Raw genomic sequence first — 21575 nt, 5'->3', positions numbered from 1 at the left:
TTGTGATCTATAGTAGAACAGCCATCTCCCAGGTAGTATAACCCGCTGTGGTGTGAACAACCAATAACAAAGCCTAATTAGATCGTTACTTATTTTATTTAACTTTCCAAAGATGATCGAATCTTCTTGCCAGTTCTTCTATTCCCCCCCCCTTTCTTCTCCGCAGCTGCCGCATTAACCGTTTTCTGTTTGAAAGTTTTCTCCCATTAGCTCAACATACATGGGTCATTACATTATTTGTTAATTTACTACGCAGCAGTGCTTTGAAAGAGAAAGAGTAAACAGCCGCTTACCCGACATAAAGAATCGATTAGTGGTCGCCATCTGGATCAGCTCTTGAGAAACTGGCTGCCATATGTTTTCGGCCAACACGACAAAACAAACTGTTTTATATTGTCACCACCTCCAGCTCTGTTTTATGTATTGTACCAGCTTTAATAGACTTATGAAATGGATTAGAGGCTGTTTCACTTGTGCCCTACTGCTAGATCGAAAAGAAAAAAGGAAAGGAGGCAAAAAAAAAAAAAAAGAGTAGAACCTACAACAAAGGTTTTAAAACAGTGAACGTCACTCGCAACAGAACGCTCCTGACAGCGGCAAATAAAAAAAAGGGAGCCGTAATTGTACCGTGTCCCTTATTACTGTGTTTATTAATCTGTAAAGGCTTTAATTAAAGTCATTCTTATCACAACTAAGAAGGCGGCAATAACGAAGACAATAATAGGAAATTAATTTACCATGTAAGAGATTAACAGCATCTAAAATCGGATTCTTCTACTGTACGATTTCATAAATAATACATACACACACACACAAAAAAAAATACATATAGTTGCTGTTGGAAAAATAACGTATCAGGTTCAAATGAAATTTAGGAATGTTAATCTCTTTTGCAGCTGCTATTTTTGTTTTATGGTATTTTTACAGCTGTTTTTAATTTCTTTTAAGAAACACTAAACCTTTCGGAGAATTCCCCTGCGAGCAGCCGCAGTACAGATAATTGGTTTCATTGCAATTCAGATTATGAACATCATTTTTCAGTTGTTACTTTCAAACTCCGTATACAGCTTAAATCTGTAAGCCATTTTCTTCATTTCAGCTCCCTCAAAGCCAGCGAAATTACACGAGCGACGCACTCGCATTATTCAATTGTCTCTAAAAGTATTTACCTATATGGGATGCTTAGGAAGAGCCTCCAAACTGTGCCTAAGTACAAAAACAGCTATTATTTTGCATAAAAATACGTGCGGCACGGTTGCCAGGCTTAACAATTACTTTCTGCGCGGAGTCTCAAATGTCACAAAACAGAAAAGTAAATGTAGAACGATTTAAATGGTTCAATAAATTTGCTCAAAATAGCAGAATGCGTTACTTTAAAATGTACGCCGCAGCTGCAGTTATAATCGCCCTGCGCGCCCTTGGTTGGCTTTTAGGCTGTTGATTATTTTATTTTTCCAAGTTGCGGGGGAAAAAAAAAAAAAAAACAACTTTCATAAGTGGCTGTTAAAAGCTCAAGGTTAGCAAACATCTTGTGATTTACTGTGCAAATTAATGCCAATAAATTATACAACGTACTTATTCCTTGTGTTCCTAGAACGGCGGGAAAAAGGATGATGTGCATTGAATGGTTTTCATGTTGATGGAGACCAAAACTCAGCAGAAGTCACATCTGAAGTCAAAGGCAGATCTAGAAGGGGGCTTTCGTATGTGGCAGAACATACCATCACAGGGAGTGGAATTTTATGCAACACAACGTGCATATTCAACGTGCAGATTTTAACGCAAATTTGCAAATACCTAAATTTGGGTGCGGATTTCCACGGCGGAAAGCAAGTCGCAGAAAAAGGACATATCAATTCAAAAATCACAGAACAGGGCCATACATACTGGTATACGGATACAAAAATCCAAGGGCAGGTATAGAACCACATCCCTTAAAATGCAGATAGGTAAATTGCTATACAGTAGAGCATTGCACGGATGCAATATACTGGCAAACAACCACTCACACCCCTACCACATATAGGGAGAGGGTTGCTGTTTAGTATTGAACTTGTATATAGATAAGGCATAGAAAGGGTGCAAGGCCAACTGATACCTGTGGTGCACCACACAAGATTACAGCCTACTAATGAAGTCCCGTACAATAAATGCCAGCGGCCTGCCCTGCACCTCAAAAGTAAGCCAGACTAATACTGACACAATGGTCTACCCCAGCATTTAAATTCAGACTACTTTAGGGAAAAATAATGCTAAACACGATAATTAGGACGTACTGGTTAATATTTTGGGCAAAACTTGCAAGCTCACAACCCACATCAAGGGTCCTCGTTATCTGCGAGTCACTACACTAACACATCACAGAAAAAGAACATATTAATTCAACAATCACAGAAGCAATACTTTTGTACTGTAAGAAGCCCCTCATCTACTACGTACAAGTTCTAACTACACCCTATAGCTACACCCTTGATGATCTATTTGGAGAACGGGAAAGGGGAATCTCCGCGGCTAAATGGTTCCGTCTCTGAATGTAACCGGACAGTACTGGGTGGACCCCATGAACTACGATGGGGTCTGCCTGCTTTCCATTAAGTTGTCCAGTTTGGGGACGGAAGAAAAAGTGCTGCATGCAGCTTTTTTTCTTCCAGTATTTGCAGCCGGATCTGTGACAAAACCTCCAGCTGGAGGTTACGATGCAGATGTGGAACCACCCTTACACTACATGCTGCTTCCACTGACCGATACTGCTCTTGTAGGCAGCAAAGTTCAATCAAAGCAGGCCTGGGGTCCTCAAGATAGGTCATCAATAGTATTTTGCCTGGAAAACCCCTTTAAGCATTGCACCAGGCCTATATAAGAAGATCACTGAGCTGTCTCAGTGCAATGCAGTACAATGCATGGGCGTGTTAGTTCCACCGAAGCAAGAGCAGTTCCCTCTGTTTTGGCAAATAAATGGAGGTTCTGACATCAAGCTACCCCTTTAAATGTGGCTACTGTATATCCCTTTTATTAAGTAGAAAATCTCTAAAAACATAAGTTCTCTCACTGGTCCACCTTGGCCTTTTTTTTCCCAAATGATAGCTACTCTATAAGAAAAAAGGAAGAAAATGGCAATTGATGATCCAGCGTTGGCCCCACGCCACCATCTAGCTCTATCTGGCGGCCACAACAAGAAATGCTAAAGGTGATTGCTGATCTTAACCCTTTCTAATCCACTGTCTGATGTCTAAAGACATTATGATTTAAAGCTGTACAGCTCCGATGTTGGAAGATGTCTGTCGGGGTTCTCTTACTGTATATTGCCAGTCTTTCTGCCGTCGGAGGCTATCCAATGTGTCACCTCATGCATTACTGGCTTTAGCCAGTATAACGGCAGAAAAAGAGTAAGCCGCCTAGGAAAGCCAGAATACAAATTGGATTGGAAAGGGTTAATAGCAAATTAAGTTCTGCGACATCTGTATATTCTACCCTAAATCCATTCCATAGTATTATTGATAAAGCATCAGATTGCGTCTCGCTGTATGGTGTTGCAATCCAACAATGGCCACCAATGACAAGGTTTGTGGCCAAATCCTCCATGAGCGAACAAGCAAGTTTCTGACAAAATATTTTTGCAGCAAACATGAGATGTAATTCTGACAAACTCTGCGGATGTAAGTAAATACGTGCTTTATTAATATTGTATTCCATGCGTCTCAATTTTTCATTAACCAGTGATTTTTTTTCCAGTCTAATACTGAAATACAAGAAAAGGAATGAAAGTAGCATGCAGATCTCTAATTGTATTACTTGTACCCGCTTTATGAAAGATGAAGATCATGTATGCACTCGTCTAATATTACACATTGCAAAAAGATTATTATTAAATGAAATCATATTAAAGTAGCATTATAGGTGGGGGACGCTACCCACCGCCCAAATGACAGCAAACGGCTGGGAAATGAAAGGAGTCATTATTAATAGCGAACACTGTAAATCCAACATTTCTCATTGGTTCTATGGACATGGCCACGAGATCACTGGTGTTCTTTTCTTGCATAATACCTTTCATTACATGAACAAATTCCTAATCTGTTAATGAAAGGATACAAAATAGTGGGTACATATGTGTATTTATTCCCCTATCTCCAGCAGTCCTATAGAGATGAATGGAGGAGAAGTGCGCACATGTGGCTGCCGCTCGATTCATATGGGGAGACTTGGAACCGGCATTCTCGTGATCAGTGGGAGTTCCTATGATCAGACACCTGTAGTTTTGGTGGGACAAAGGTGTGCTGACAGGTGTCAGCTTAGAAGTATCAGGTATGACTAGTTTGCAAAAGTGGATATAAAAAGAGTAAGACTCAAAGGAGGTACCTAACTGATTGCAAGCTTTATGGAACCTTTTTGGTCTGACTAATAATTCAAGAACTAAGTGTAACAAGATACAAAGGACTTCATGGATCATAAAACCAGAACGGCCCAAACTGGACTGCTCCCACAAGTGGAGCACCTGCACTGAAAAGGGCAACCCCATTATGGAAGACAGACCAAAAGAAAATCCAAGATGAAACAGGCAACAACTACTCAAACCCCTATGTAACTGACACTAAATACAGTGTTTCCCTGAAAATAAGACCCTGTCATGTTAATGTCTTATATTCGCCTAGCGGTTGCTGTTGGGGTCCCTCCGGCCAGGCTGCGGCACTCCTGCAGGCCTCCGTGTAGTTCTCAATGCCAATGGAGCATCTCTTGCTGATGACAGGGCTTAAATACCCCACCTCTAGCAACCGATTGCTCTGACTGGTTCAGGAGCACCGCCTCAGCCAATCAAAGCTGGTGCTTGATGAACCAATCACAGACATTCAATGATGTCATTCAATGAATGGCTGTGATTGGTTTATTGAGCACCACTGGGGAAAACCTCTGACACAGCAAGGCCAGTTAACAAACAGTATAACCTGTGCCCATAGTACCAAGAGGTCAGTTGTATATGTTCTAACTACAACTGATAGGTTGACTTGGTTAACAGACAACCCAGCCAGCCTATCAGCCTATCAGCGCTGGCAGCAAAGGGAGATATTATAGCATGACTAATCCAGTGCTGAACAACCCATGGCCCGCCCGGCACATCATATGGTTCGGGTAACGCACTGATGTCACACCGAACCCACAGAGAACCAAGAAGTGACTGGGTTCTTTAATAAATTCCCCTCTACTGTTTATATATAAGAATGGGGATTACGGAAACCTTAAACTGGCCACACACATAATATAGCTGCCAGCCAACATGCGTGTCTAATTTAATGCGAAGAGGGGAATAAGTTGCTGCCAAAAATCCTCTGGCAGTGGCTTATCTCCTGCGGGAACAAGCAACTGGGCATGTTGGAATTCAACACGACCAATACCTTCTCTTACATGATACCTGTCATTGGAGACAGCTGGGTTGTCCCTATACACAACATTATCATTGGATCCCATCAATATAAAAGGATTCGGCTGACTCATACAAATGGTGAGCTTTAGAAATAAGTCATGTGTACTTTTAGTTAAAGCATATTGTTTCACCAGATGATGAAATTCTGTAAATAGGAAAATCTTAAGTTGCGCCTTACATCGTCAGATAGACAAACTGGACCCATTTATGACCCCAATGAAAGTCCTAGTTAGGTGTCTAATGAATAGTGCCTGAATTAGAAGTATATTACACAGGCAGATGTAGAGATGTAACGCCAAGCTTAAGGAATTCCAAGGCAAATACTTCTGACATTGTGATGGAAACTAGGAAAATACGTACTCCCTTTCCTCGGTCAGGTGCCCCAGGAGTTGGTTTTGCTCACGAATCTTCTCGCCGAGGTTTTCATTGGCAAGTCTGTTCAAAAATATAAGGAATAAGTTAGCATTCTGAAACTATATATTTATTATGAATTTAACTGGGTGAGAAGGTAAAACAGTACAGCGATTCTTATACACGTTAGGGTTTTGTCACGTTTTCTCTCTAGTGCTGGTTGTGTTTTGGGTTTCTGTCTTCTATGCAGGGAGGGTACCATAGCATTCTATGTGTGAGACAAGAGACCTCTTTGGTCTCCGTTCCACATGTCTATCTAGCTGGATAGAAAAGCGCTGAGCGCGGTTCCGTGGAACCAGTGAGAAGAGCACAATGTGTAGTTGCCAAAACTGCAATAAAAAGTTACAATAAATCACATGGAGGTTCAAAATAAAACAACAAAAAACAAAAAAACTCAGAGACAGCATTTGTAATATGGTGTCAGTATCTTGGCAACTTTATTTAGTGGGAATAAAGAATTCTGAAAGCAAAGCTATGTACATTTTATGCCCAAAGTATTACCCCCTTAAGGATGTGGACTTTTTTTTCCCATTTTCGTTTTGTCCTCTCCCTTTTTAAAAAATTGTAACCCCTAATTTATCCATCGACGTCGCTGTATGACGGCTTGTTTTCTGCGGGACGAGTTGTATTTTTCAATGGTGCTATTTAATGTACCATATAATGTACTGAAAAACTTTTTTAAAAAGTGGAGTAAAATGAAAAACAAAAACGGTATTCCGCCATCTTACAGCGCACAAACTGCAACAAAAACGACATGATAACTTTATTCCATGGGTCAGTACGATTACGACGATACCAAATGTGTGTGTGTGTATATATATATATATATTTATTGGTGTACTACTTTTCTTTCAAAGACATTTCATTTTAAAAAATTATTTTCTGCCGCCATCTTCCGAGTGCAATAACTTTTTTAGATCGACATAGCTGTAAGAGGGCTCATTTCTTGCGAGACGTCCTGTAGTTTACGTTTGTGTCATTTTGGAATACATATAACTTTTTGATTGCATTTTTTCTGGGAGGCGGGGTGACTAAAAAACTACATTGACAGCAGCATTTAAAGGGTTAATAGTGCCGTTCAGTTGCGCGACTGATTGCAGCTGTTGCCCGCAGATGTGTCAGCTGTAATAAACAGCTGGCACCCGAGCTGTATGAAGAGAGGTCACCCCGCGATCTCGCTTTTTACATATCCTGACCCCGCAGGATGTAACTGTATGTCCTATAGCGGGAAGGAATTAAAGAGACTCACCATTAAAAGATGTCACCATCTTTTTGCACCCCCATCTGAGAGCACCATTATATAGTGCCTATCACACTGATTGCAGTGATATGTGTGTATCTGTGCAGTAGGTTTTGAGAAACTTACCTTTTATCAGTAGTAGCAAATGAACAGAGGACTACTTACAGTAGCCCTCAATATGCATGGACTCCCTCCACCTCTCTCCCCCTAAGAGATTTCCCCAAAGCGGGAAGAGAAAGGGGGCGGGGTTACAGGGCTTCCCCGAGAGCGTGGAGAAGGGATGGGGCTAGAGGGATCTGCCCTCTAGCCACCCTCTCTATATTCACTATGGGGAGTCTCTGTGAGAAGCCCTATAGCCTTGCCCCTCTCTCTAACCCTGCCCCTTCTATCTGTGCTATGGGGATATCCCTCGAGGATCTTCATAGCAGGGAGAGACAGAGTGAGCAATGGGTTAATTCCCCATAGCAAAGGGAGAGAGTGGAGCTATGGGGGATTAACCTATAGCAGGGAGAGACAGAGCGGGTCTATGCAATTATTTCCACATAGCCCCACTCTCTCTCCCTGCTATGGGGAAATCCCAAAGCCCTGCAGGGCTTCTTCTCTCTCTCCTCCTGGAGCTACAGTGCTTTTTTAAGTGCAGCTGCACCAGTGAGCAGCTGCCCGTTCACACAATTTTTAGCACAGTATAGGCACGATTTTTTTCGTACATCTATACTGGGCTAGAACAGCGCTCATGTGAACAAAGCTTTAAAGCGATTCTCCAGTCTTGGAGAAAATGAAGATGACTGCACCAGCTTCTCTGACTGCCTGCTGTATACTGTGCATTAGCATGCATCATTAGTGTAAGACACTACACCTGCTTTGATTGACCATTGCTGTCCACAAGACCAGTCCAAGTAGCATGTAGTGTCTTAGACTACCAATGTATGCTATGGACAGTGAGCAGCCACATTAGTGGGCCCATCTGTATGTGTAATGGCTTGGGGCTCCTGCAGCAAAGTTGTTCTCCCATTTGGAGCGGTCAAGCATAAAAACCAGGGTTTCCCAGGTGCTGCCACCTCAGATAGCCCATAGCCAAAGCGGTATGTGGCAATGCGGATCCATATCCACCTGCCTGACAGCTGCTATAAATTTTCTCTTTAATTTATGCCAATTTCTAATGCAAGTTATAGTAAATCTGATGGGCTATGGGAGTCCCTTCCCCTCCAGCTAAGCCCCACCTCCATTCAAAAATGTTGAGAAAAGGCAAAAATTATGGTGTGCACCAAAATTTGTATCTTTTCTATGCAAACAGTGTGTTAAAATCCCCCACAGTGTCTGTACCCTGCTGAAAACCGATATAATAACCTGTCCTTGTATCAAAAGTGTGGCCTTTTCCAATGATATGTGGCTCCAGTTGATCACATCACAGTGCCACTGAAATTTGGCCAATCTGTGTTGTATCACTAGTAGTTGGGCTCATTTCTTGCAATATGTAAATGCTAATACTTTCTAATATAGCCTCTGTGTCAATGAGGTGCCTGAAGGCAGAGACCTCCGAGACAGTGCTATGTATTAGATGTTGAGTCTCTTGAAGTGGATATGCATGCAGCATGCTCATATGCTCCTTGTATGGATGTGCACATGTTAAACACACAGACATTCAAGTAGCACTTTCCCCAAGATAACAGCTCCTGGATTACATTAACACAGGCTGACAGTTTCCAAAATTTAGGCACTGCAACAAAAATGTTCTATTTCTACATCCTGGAGACTCTGAATAGTAACTAGTTTGTGTCATTAATCCTGGAGTCCCAATCCCACCGACCCCGCTAGTACACATTTTACTGAAATCTATCTAATGTATATAGAAGTCGAAAACGCAATGAAATGGTAAAACGGAAAAAGTAAAAATCTTCAAACAGTTAAACAGCATTTACAGCCGAGGCAATTTCTAATAATATTTGAAATGTATCCTTTATGTATGCAGAGCTAAATTTACTTACAATCCACCCCGAGGCAAAAACTGTGGTGAAGTGAAAGTTACTGAGGGTTATGGAGCAACATCATTTCCATTCCTTCAGATACAAAATTGCTGATGTCAGCCTATACAGAAGGGAAACTATTTGATGCAACAATCCAAACTTTGTCCAATTAATAGAACTTCCACAGAACATAAATGGGCGACAAGCAAGACAACAATAGAAAAAAACCCAAAACACTCTTCCATCAATTTTGAATGATGGACCCCATTATAGTCAATACGGTCTATGGGTGTCTGTCATGTGACGGGGTCCAGCACTGCCATTATACATTGCCACCGCACACCACCCAACCCACACACTCCGATCTGATAACACGCTCAGACTAAAACACCCCTCTAAAGCGAACCTCACATGCTTGCCTTCAGGACTTCACCAGAGCCGCATCCATCTTCTGGAAAGCTCTACCCCAAGGATTCTGATAATTCCTGATGCACGAAACTTCAGATGCGCCTTAAAAACGCACCTCTTCAGGGAGGCATACCAAATCTCCTGACCTAGTTCCCCGACCCCCTCCATGGCTCCCCACACCTTCGACCCCGCTTCCCTTAATAACGGATTTCCACATGTAATTCCCGTACTGCCTGTGTTCCCGCAATGCCTTATTTACCCCCCCCCCTTGTACCTCCTGTATCACCCCCACCCCGTTTGTTTCAAACTGATTGTATACTTACCACATGTAATTTTTGTATTGTTTGTGTTCTCCCTGCTTGAAAGCGCTGCGGAATAAGTTGGCGCTATACAAATAAAGATTATTATCTGTGGTTAGGGGAGGACTCGGCATGGGGGCACAATCTCCCAGTACATTTTAAGGGCTTCCCACTGTCCCAGTCCATACTCAACCCTTCCCTCTATGCAGATGTGTCCTACGCTGTGGCCGCCACTTTCCTGATGTTTTTGCCTCTACTGGTTCACCTGGTGGGCAGGGCGACCCTTGGTAGACCACTTCAGAACAATATATAGTCTGTGGGCTGAGCTCAGTACTGATTGGTGAAGTAGCGGTCAGCAAGGGCTGCTCCACCAATCAGAGAGCTGACTGCACGAGGTCACTTACAGCACCGCTGGGGATGGAGGAAGTGCTGCCTAAAGTCTCCCTTGCTGCCCCAGATTACACAGTCCTGACATTACACAAGTTCACTTACTTACACTGTGCCGTTTTGTACAGCACTTGGGCTGCAAAATGTCAAATCTATGGGGGAAGGGGATTTAAGGTTTTAAAATGCTTTCTGCCTCCAGAAATCCATTGAGCAGGGTGGCCGAGAGGGTCTAGTGCAGCTGACAGCTACTACAGAGCACCTTGAGACTTTTATCTACACATATAGCAACGTCAAGCTGTTCTGCAGCAGCTGCCCTCGCCTTTTCAGTGCCCCTGCTCAATCTGTTTCTGGAGGCAGAAACTGAAGCATTTAAAATTCGTAGTCTGCTAGGTGGAATAAGCTGATATCCGGAACATTAAGGCACTAACCGCACTTAAGGGGCCCTAAATATGCGCAAACGTACAGGAGGCTCTTAGCAGGGTGCTTTAAATTTATATGAGCCCTATTTGTGTCTGTTTTACAAAGTGGTACAGTATTCGGGGAATAAACACCCGATAGCCAATACACAGGACAACTGATCATCAGGGGTCCACCTCTCGGGAGCCCCGCTGATCCTCCAGCCCGATGCCAGTGTAGTGGGGCAGGATGTTCACTTCTATCACGCTTCCATGTCTGACCACCGGTGTGGACATCCAACCCCGCTGCACTGATCCTGGGGATCCTGAGCCCCGCCAATCAACTATAGAGGACGTATCCTGCTTGCTACCTACCTGACTTGTAAGTTGTATGCATTTAATAGGGAAGCAATTTCCTTTAGTAGAGGAGCGACATTTTTGCCATATAGGTCATCTAGGTTTCTTGTGATATTCAGTATGAGTCTGCCCCATCATATTGTGATTTAGATTTCAGTTCATTTGCAACGTCTAAGGGAAAAGTAATATTGCGTATTGTAGATTTGGAAAAGTTTATCTTAAAGTTTGACAATGTGCCACATCATTTTAGAATGTTATTACCCTTTCCAAGGCTTTGTTCTGGATTAGATAAAATGAAAAGGATGTCGTCTGCGAAAGTTCTAGTTTTGAGTGAGTGATTGTTGATCTCCAAACCCCGTATGCCTCCATCCCGCCTGACCATTTGGAGTAGTATTTCTAGAGAAGGTATAAAGAGAGTAGGAGATCGTTGACCTTCAGCTTGGACCTCGTTGATACACTGGTGCTGTCAGCCCTGACTTCAGCCTGCTCCTCCATTATGCTCCTATTCCTACAGGTATCTCGCCCCGGCCCAATGCAGCCACCTTATTGGGACTATCTGTGTAACAGCTTGGGGACCTTGCAACAAAGACAGGATCCCACTTGGTGGAGTCAAGCGTACAAAGTGGGGCTTCCCAGGTCAGCCGCCTCAGATAGCCCAAAGCCAAACCGGTGGGTGACAAGGTGGATCCACACCTGCTCGCTGACACTTATATAGCACATACATAAGGAGTGGTGATGAGAACAAGGTATAACCCCTTCCTATCGCAGCTTTGTGTTCCATTATTGTAAAGCCCTGGCCTTGCTCAAACAAAATGTAATCACACAGCCACTCTTATATGTTCGGAAGTATATTCCGATAACGACGTTACATCTTAAAGGGTTTTATGTAATATAAGACCTACTAACCAATACTCCATTAACGAACCAAGTAAAATAATAGTATCAAGTTCAATGGCTTGCAAAAAGACCCGCTGATTAGATCTACTGCTCGCTGTATGTTTTCACTTACTGCTTCTGTAGACTTATGAATTTCTCGTCTTTTCAGATAAAAAACATATTCTCTCCAATGACTTGCACATGGAATCGGAATATTATTAAAAATTAAACATAAAATGGCCAAATGTCTTTAAAAGCCTCTGATTATTTGATATTTTCCACTTAGGCATTAAAAATGATAATAATGGCCCTCTGAAAGAAAGGCCGCCACCCCCTAACGGTATATCGCATAATGCCATCATGAGATACTCTTGTCATCTTGACGTATGGGATGAACTGCAAACAGCTGTCCTGTGTGTTTTGAGAGGCAGGGAAAGCCGGCAGCTGATTAGACTTCCTGTCATAGCTTTGACTGCACCGGCTCTAATTTGACTCCGAACTGAAATATCAACAAAGAAGAATGAGAAAATTAAAAATTCAGCCCGTTTTGACACTGTTTTCTTGACAACAGTTTGACGTTAATAGACAATTGTGGGTGGATAAAATGAAAAGAAAAGAGCTGTCTCGAATCAAAAGGGAAGAAAAAAAATCCCCTTACGGAGAAAAAAAAAGATGATGGAACCGTAAAACAGAGTTCATCTTCATAAAATTACGAGTCTTCGAATGGCAGCCATCGATGAAGAGAGCAGAATCAGGGAGAATACCTTATTTCTACTAATATGAAAAATGGGAATTTCTGTTAAGGTTTCAAAGAAACTGAGGGCCGAAACGTAAACGAGAAACGTCCAGGAACGTAGAAGACCAGTTAATGTCCTACTTTGCTCTTGTCTTCTGTGCATAATGAACCTATGGAAGACGTGATAGATCTGTTTTCAAACAGATGCCAAGGAATTTTGACAGATCTCATGTACCTACTTATAATGGGGTCCATCAGCTTTCCTTTAGGGCAAACATGTCAAACACAAGGGCCTGCAGGTTGAACATGGCCTGCCGCCTCATTTTATGTAGCCCACCGGCCGTGCGTTAAACCTTAAAAGGTTTATCGACGCAGCACCCACTGGGATACATCGAGGTGGGAGTGGAAGAGTGCAATGAGAAGCGCCGGCCACTACACAGGGGTCGGAGCAGAAGTGTGTGTAGCCCGGTACGGACAGTGGGCACTGCCTGGATAAACCCTTTAAAGGAATTCTACACACTCCGCCTGCAGCTTTAGTCCAGTGGTGCAGTGCAGAATCTGTGACATCTAACGTCTGCCGCCGACATCGCTTAAAGGGGTTGTCTCGCGGCAGCAAGTGGGGTTATACACTTCTGTATGGCCATATTAATGCACTTTGTAATATACATCGTGCATTAAATATGAGCCATACAGAAGTTATTCACTTACCTGCTCCATTGCTAGCGTCCCCGTCGCCATGGCTCCGTCTAATTTCGCTGGCTTCTTGCTTTTTTAGACGCGCTTGCGCTGTGCGGTCTTCTGCCTGGTGAATGGGGCCGCTCATGCCGGAGAGCTGGTCACCGCATCGTCATCGTAGCTCCGCCCCGTGTGCCGATTCCAGCCAATCAGGAGGCTGGAATCGGCAATGGAACGCACAGAGCCCATGGTGCACCATGGGAGAAGACCCGCGGTGCACCATGGGAGAAAACCGCAGTGCATCCCTGGGAAAGGACCGGCGGCCATCTTAGGGAGAAGATTTTTTAAAGTCCTTATTTCGTCGGATCGGTGAGTAGCAAGCGGTTTAAAAACCGCTTTAATTTGCTATTTTATGCCAGGGGAGTGACAGGGGGAATGGGGTAAGGTAAAATTTTGAGGTTTGCCGCGAGACAACCCCTTTAACCGACAGGCAGGGTGAGTGTAATGCCTGTAGGAATGCTGCCTGGCCAGAGGCCAACAGGGAAAGTGATATTGGTTTCTAGCCAGGCAGCATCCCTGAGATTACTATAGGAGTCACTCTTACTATCGGAGCCACTATGGTGGCCTCTATTACTACTGGGGCCACTATGGGGGTCAGTATTATTACTGGGACTACTATGGGGGGTCACTGTTACTACAGAGGCCACTATGGGGGTCAGTATTACTACTAGGAGCACTATGGGGGTCACTATCACTACTGGGAGCACTATTACTACTGGGTCCACTATAGGGGGTCATTATTACTACAGAGCTATTATGGGGGCACTGTTACTACTATGGTCACTGTGAGGTTCATTATTACTACTGGGGTCATTATGGGGGTCACTGTCACTATTAGGGCTTGGTCACATGGGTGTAAGTGTATTTTGGTGTATTTGCATGACCAAAAATCACTTACGTGCGCGGTTTACTACGTATTTGCACACATAAAAGAGAATGCAGAAAAGCTCATTGAAATGGTGCGCAAATACACAGTGAAAACGCAGGTTTCCTGCATATCTGCTGTGTATTTGCGCTTGCCCATTCACTTCAATGGCCTGTTGTAGTGCGTAATATGCACCAAAATAGGTCATGCCGCGTATTTTTTTACGCATTTGCACATTGCAAATACGCTCATGTAAATAGCCCTTACTATACAATCTGCCCCATAAAGACAACCATAAGGCTGATGTGGCCCTCAGTGAAAAGGAGTTTGACACCCCTGCTTTAGGGAATGTTCACAGCAGGTTTTTCCAACATATTGTTTATTCGTTCAGTTGCTTCTTACTCTTCGTGACCTCATGGACCAGCCCACGCCAGAGCTTCCTGTCACCACCCCCAACTCCACCAAGGTCCATCCAGTCATCTGAAGGACATCATCCATTCATCTTGCCCTTGGTCGGCCCCTCTTCTTTTTGCCTTCCACTTTCCCCAACATCAGCATCTTCTCCAAGGTATCCGGTTTTCTCATTATGTGGCCAAAGTACTTCAGTTTTGCCTTTACTATCATTCACTCCAGTGAGCAGTCTGGCTTTATTTCCTGCAGTATGGACCGGTTTGATCTTCTTGCGGTCCAAGGCACTCTCAGAATTTTCCTCCAACACCACAGTTCAAAAGCGTCTATTTTCCTTCGCTCAACCTTCCTTATGGTCCAGCTCTCCCATCCATAGGTTATTATAGGGAATGCCATTGCTTTAACTATGCTGACCTTCGTTGTCCTTCGCCTCCTAGCAGCGCTGCCTCTGATCGGCTGATGCTTAGCCAATCACTGCCAGTGCTCGATGAACTAATCACAGCCATTCATCGAGTGCTGGCTCTGATTAGCTAAGCATCAGCCAATCAAAGCTGGCGCTTCCAGAAGGCGGGGTTTTTTTCAATCCCCCGCCAGAACAGTTAAAAAACAGTGGCGGAGACCGAGAAGCAGCTGCATCGGAGCCCTGGACAGCGCTTCTAAGGTAATGTAAACTTTTTTTTCTGCAGCTATGGCTTAATTTGGGGGTAGGACGTATATTTCAAGACCCGCCCCCCCCCCCCCTGAAAATCCTTGCATGTGGTGCTACAAAGTTGCTCGACTTTGTAGTGCTATAAAATTGCGGTACCACCGCAAGAAACCACAGCAATATTGCACGGACCAGCGATGCGATATCACTGAGTTTTTCTTGTGGCAGTGCCGTGTCGCCCGTGAAGACGTGGCCTGAAGCTTATGGTTTCCAATGTGTTCTTTCAGGCTACGAACCATCTCTCATATGCATGAACCCATTGGAAACCATGGGCTTCACATACATGCATTTTATAGCGAGATTTTGTAGCCCGTGTGAAAGAGGCCTCGGAGGCTGCATCTACACGGGCGACAGCAATATCGCGGCTATGTACACGTGATTTTGTAGCGTCAGTTATGCTTTTTTCATCATGTTGCATCATGTCACTGCTTCACACGATTTTGTAGCGAGAAGGTTTATAGGACTTTCTAATGTTAGAATCGCATAGCATGAAAATCACAAGTTCGTGCGATGCGATTAGAGTTGAACGAACATGCTCATTCGAGTATTAGCATACTCGATGGTGCTCGTTACTCGAGCGAGTACCACCCTTTCCCACATTACCACTTCCTGCTGTGCCGTGCCAGCGTGCGCACGTCCAGAGAGAGAGAGAGAGAACACACCTCACAGGTCCGGCGATATGCCCGCGAGTCATGATGCTTTGTAGCCCATGTTTCCCTATGGAGTGATTTCCGTGGGGTGTAATGCAACTTTGACAGTAGGAAATCCTACTGTGAAAGCTATAATCTAAGCCCCAGCTGCAGGAGAAAATAAAAAATACACATACATCACCTTAGACGCGCTGTCAGACGCCGCTGCAGCTTCTCCTCAGGTCCCGGCATTGTTTCTCTTCCTCATCTTCTGGCCGGGGATTGAAAAATCCCCGCCTCCTGGAAGTGCTGGCTGTGATTGATAGCGCTTGATGAACCAATCACAGCCATTCATCGAGCGCTGCCTGTGATTGGCTAAGCGTCAGTTAATCAAAGCTGGCGCTTCCAGAAGGCGGGGGTTTTTCAATCCCCAGCCAGAAGAGTTGAAAAACCGTGCCGGGGACCGGGAAGCAGCTGCAGCGGAGCCCTGGACAGCGCTTCTAAGGTAATGTATACTTTTTTTTTCTGCAGCTATGGCTTAATTTGGGGGTAGGACTTATATTTCATCCTTGCATGTGGTGCTACAAAGTCGACCAATCACAGCCATTCATCAAGCGCTGCCTGTGATTGGCTAAGCGTCAGTTAGTCACAGCCAGCACTTCCAGAAAGCAGGGATTTTTCCACCCCTGGCCAGAAGAGATGAAGTAGGAAGACTACCGGGGACCAAGAAGAAGATGCAGCGAGACCCTGGACAGCGCTTCTAGGTGATGTACGACTTATTTTCAGAAATTCTCGCATGTAGCGGTACGAAGTCGCAGTATGACTGCGAGAAACCGCAGCGACATTGCACGGACCAGCGATGCGATATCGCTGCGATTTTCTTGCCGCGATGCAGTCTCTCATGTGATCGAGGCCTGAAGAGCATGCCGCGATTTTGTAGTCACACAATGTAGAAGGTTACAAAACATTGCTGGTGTGGACGAAATCATAGGACAGCATGGGCTTCATACATGTGTTTTGTGGCACTGTCGCAACGCTACAAAATCGTGCGGGAAAATCACCCGTGTGGATGCGGCCTCAAGCTCATGCCCTATTCACTTGACAGAAAACAAAATTATCGAAGAGTCAGAACTCTTGCAGGACAAAAAAGTCTAACATTTGTTCTATTATTCAAAGTATTTAATAAGTAGTTTTAAGTGCACATTGATTTTTGCATACTACTAGGAGTTGATGGGTAATGGTGTTCTTTTTGGGTAGCCTTTTATATAAGGCTGTTATGGCTTATAACTGATGATTTGTATGTAGTAAACAAGTGTCAATGCTGTCCATAACAATAAATCAGATTCAAGCGTTATAGGGGTGTTCCCATTATAGACTTTAATCCCATATTTATGAGCCCTGCTGTTTTCAAAACCAGTGAGATGCGGACACTGAGTAGCTAACTGTGCTGCATCGTTTCCGTGACTCTCGTTAACTTCTATGGGAGTTACAGAAAAAGGGTAAAACAGCCCACTCGGTTGTTTCAGTACCTTCTAAAGATTCTGAGGCAGGATCCACATCTATTAGACTTTCACTGCATATTCTGTTCTGTATGTGCGTGCAGAGTCCAATGCACTGACCGAACGGCAACTTACCAGACAGATAGTGAAGGAATGGGAAGGCAAGTAAGTATAAAAAGAATTCCCACCCCTCCCACACACACACACTCTCCTTGTTCTATGAGCCTGTAAACTCAACTCCTGGTGCTCAAAGGACCTACCAGGTTCCCTTTAACCCTTTGCAATCCAATTTTGGATTCTGGATTTCCTAGGAGGCTTTCTCTTTCTGCCATTATACAATGACGCCATCTGCTGCCTAGATTCAGTACTGCGGTATGGGACATGCTGGAGAAGCCCCCGACATCAGAGCGACCAGTAATCTACAGTAAGAATACCCTGCCGGACGTCTTCCGACATTGTAGCTGTAAAGCCTTCGATCAGAATGTCTTTAGACGTCAGACAGTGGATTGGAAAGGGTTAACATTAGGTAGATTGCAAGTTAAAACCTTATAGAATCCCTTTAAGCATCGTCATTTTTGAAGGATGGAGGTTTTTGTTTCTTCTTTTCCTCTTCATTCCCTTTTCTACTAAATGTTAAACGTCTTCTTAACAAGTGTAAAGAAACCGCAGCAATCAGTTATATTAATCATAAGACTCTAATAATTCTGTTCATTAAAATCTAATCCTTCAATCGCTATGAGCGCCGTACGTCTGCGCAGCAGAACACGCACACAATTATGCTGCTACTCACTTAGAAAAGGATACATAATAAGGTGGCAACCTGCAACGCTACAAATCAACCGATGAGAGAGAAGATGGAATTGCACATCTGCCAATCCGGAGCAGAAGATCCTGAGGTTCAGACGAGCGTCTGTGTGTTTGCAAGCACTTTGTTTTTTGCCGAACGGCTGTGGCATATTTACGCACACAAAGAGTTTTCTTTACTGTACTCTTTGCGCACGCAAAAAAATTTGCAACGACGCTCCCAGTCACAGAAATGGCCAATTAGTTTCCTGACTAGAGATGAGCGAGCATACTCTCTAAGGGCAATTACTCGAGCGAGCATTGCCCTTAGCGAGTACCTGCGTGCTCAGAAGAAAAGGTTTGGGTGTTGGCGAGGGGTGGGGAGCGGCGGGGAAGAGCGGGGGGGAAACGGAGAGTAGATCTCTCTCTCCCTCTCTCCCCCTGCTCACTCCCGCAACTCACCGCTCACCCGCGCCGGCACCTGAATCTTTTCTTCTGAGCAGGCAGGTACTCGCTAAGGCAATACTCGCTCTAGTAATTGTCCTTAGTGAGTATGCTCGGTCATCTCTAATCCTGATGTCAAAATGTTTCTTTTTTCCCCCTTCTTTTTTCGCACAACTGAAATGTGCAAGCCAAATCTGCGCGTGTGGCCGAACCAATTGAAATCAATGTGTTCTATTTTCAGAGTATTGCAGATGCGCAATCCTTAAACATAATGAATTACATTTGTGTGCTACAAATCTAATAGGTTTAATGGAAAACTATTTGGATGACGATGGGCCAAGGTTGACGTATGTTCTGTAAATGGTTAGGTTGTATTTATCTATTTGATCAAGGAAAGTGACGAGTTGTGAAAATGGCCCTGAGTGAGATGTTGTTAAAGATTAAACATTCCGGGGGCCGAAACGGAGAAATCAAATCCTTCCAAATAATCACGGAGGATGCATGAACAAAGTTAAAATGAATCTTCAATAAAACTCCTATTTTCTGTAGTAAATAAAACTAATGAGTGAATTAGAGTATAATTTACTGGCTGTTCTACTCTCATCTCGATGTACTGTACTGTCATTGACAGTCTGGGACATTTAGGCTCTGTTCACACCAAGCTTCTTGGCTAAATCAGGAGGATATTACCAGTAGAGATGAGCGAGTAGTGCCTAAGCCGAGTATCTCCCCACTCGTCTCTAAAGATTCGGGGGCCGGCGCGGGTGACAGGTGAGTTTCGGCGACGAGCGGGGAGAGAGATCTCCCCTCTGTTCCTCCCCGCTCTCCCCCGCCGCTCCCTGCCCTCCGCCGACCCCCGAGTCTTTAGAGACGAGCGGGGAGATACTCGGCTAAGGCACTACTCGCTCCAGTAATGTGCCTTAGCGAATATACTCGCTCATTTCTAATTACCGGTTAGGGGAAAAAAAATATCCAAATGTAACGTACGAGGGGGTGCTGAGAAGTGTTGAGCCTCACCGAAAACAATTGAGGTAGGTAGCTGTAAATTGTAGGGTGTACTTCTTTATTTGTTTAGATTCAATGATCTAAAAATCAACTACCTCTGATTTTAACTTTTTTTTCCGGTCCAAAGTGAACCTGGCAGCATCTCCAAAGACGTTCAGTGTGGAAGAGCATAGGACCATAATCGAGTTCCTGTTTCTCCAAGGGAAAGGTACAAAGCAGATCCATGGTGAAATGTCACAAATTTTGGGTGACCGTGGCCCTTCATATGCAACAGTTAAACGTTGGGTTGTAAATTTTAAAACTGGCCATTTCGGTGTTGAAAGTGAGAAACCCAGTGGAAGGCCTATCTGCGTCTCCTTGCCTGCAAATGTGAAAGCCACCCATGACATGATCATGGAGAACCGCCGAATATCAGCCAAAAGTATTGCTACATATCTGGGGATATCACGTGAGAGAGCTGGTGCCATTATCCACAATGACTTGGGAATGAGAAAGCTTACAGCTAAGTGGACCCCAAGACGTTTGACAACCAAACAGAAGGGGGAATGTGTAGAGACAATGGTGGCTGTTCTGCTGCATTTTGCAAGAAATGAGTCCGATTTCCTGGGCAAACTGGTAACTGATGATGAGACACGGATCTACTGTTATGATCCAGGGACAAAGGAACAGTCTAAGGAATGGAGGCACAGTGGTTCCCCCGGGCCAAAGAAGTCCTGTGTGCAAAGGTCAGCGCAAAAGCAAGTGGCAACCATACTTTGTGATAAGATGGAAGTTCTGCTCGTGGACCTCCCAAAGGGTTCAACCATCAATGCAACATATTACTGTTTGCTATTGACACGTTCACTTCTCCTGTTCCTGCCCTGGCTGACCCTCACTACAGAGGCAAACAGGATCTCATTATTAATCATTTTGGGACCCACCAATTGCTTGTATAGCTTGTATGTTTTAAATACCAGCTGAACTGATGAAGGGGTTTTCCCGAAATGCGTTTTCATAAGCTGATCACGTACTTTATTAAATAAACGTAGAAGTTTTCGACACCCCTGGTCACTTCCTACTTTTTTTAACCTGGACTATTGCGCCTTCTCCACTGCCAGTTTTTTAGTCCTATTCTCTTACTCTGTTACGCCCAACCAGGTGGTGCGTCATCTGGTCAGGCAGCTCCTCCACTATTGAAGTTACCACTTCACTCTCTTAACCACGTATGTAGTATCATCGTTCACAACAAACACAACTGTACTGGTTTTGCTCCACCGCTCTTTTTCCTCCTCGCCCACAGTATTGCAAAAATGACCTCCTTAGGCTTTCAACTGATGCCCCATCCACCTCATTTGCCCAATCTGGCTCCGTCTGACTACCATCTGTTCCCCAATCTCAAAGAACACCTAAATGGACAACAGTTTGGGAGGGTTTTGGAGGCAACTAATGCTGCACATGAGTGGTTTGACCAGCAATCGGAAGAATTCTATTTGCATGGACTTAAAAAGCTGCAGGAGAGATATCACAAGTGCACTGACATCCTGGAGGAATATGTATAACACTGTGGCCGTTTCAGCTTCCAAGCTCAATGCTTAGCAGCAGCCCCCTTGTTTCTATAAAGTTGCAAGAAAAAGTAAGTGAATGTTTTGAATTACAAAGCCATTGAATGCGTCAAGTTAAAGTTTTCTGAAACTGTGCTAAAGGGGCTGGCAGACGTCTATGGATGACCTGTCCTGAAGATAGATCAATAATTGCCAATCGTTTGGGCTCCGTCACCTGGGAACCTTGTTTATAAGATGTTTCCCAGGGCCACTGTTCTAATGTAAGGAGCAGCTATATTGTTGGAAGCAGACAGCTCTGTACATAGTGCAGTGGCCCGCCAGTGGTACTGCAGCTTGAGCTTCATTGAAGTGAATTACCAAGTGAAGTACCACTCCAGACCACTGCACAATGAATGGAACTGATTGCTTTTGGTAACACAGCAGCTCTGTACTTTGGAACAGCAGCCCGGGGAATGGCTAATTAGCAGA

The 21575-nt window shown here is 44.1% G+C and overlaps 1 protein-coding gene across 1 annotated transcript in view; it reads right to left on the bottom strand.

The window, feature by feature from the left end:
• The window catches only part of LOC136578489 (polyamine-modulated factor 1-binding protein 1-like), a 372216-nt gene that overhangs the window by 81461 nt on the left and 269180 nt on the right, over window positions 1–21575 (bottom strand). The window contains exon 22 of the mRNA XM_066578603.1: window positions 5780–5854. Coding sequence (XP_066434700.1) covers window positions 5780–5854 — 75 coding nt within the window. The remainder of the gene's footprint in view (window positions 1–5779; window positions 5855–21575) is intronic.

Source organism: Eleutherodactylus coqui, chromosome 9 (genome assembly GCF_035609145.1).
Source record: "Eleutherodactylus coqui strain aEleCoq1 chromosome 9, aEleCoq1.hap1, whole genome shotgun sequence".
Classification (NCBI taxonomy): domain Eukaryota; kingdom Metazoa; phylum Chordata; class Amphibia; order Anura; family Eleutherodactylidae; genus Eleutherodactylus; species Eleutherodactylus coqui.
The sequence above is the reverse complement of the archived record's forward strand: the minus strand, read 5'-3'. Positions and strand labels throughout refer to the sequence as shown.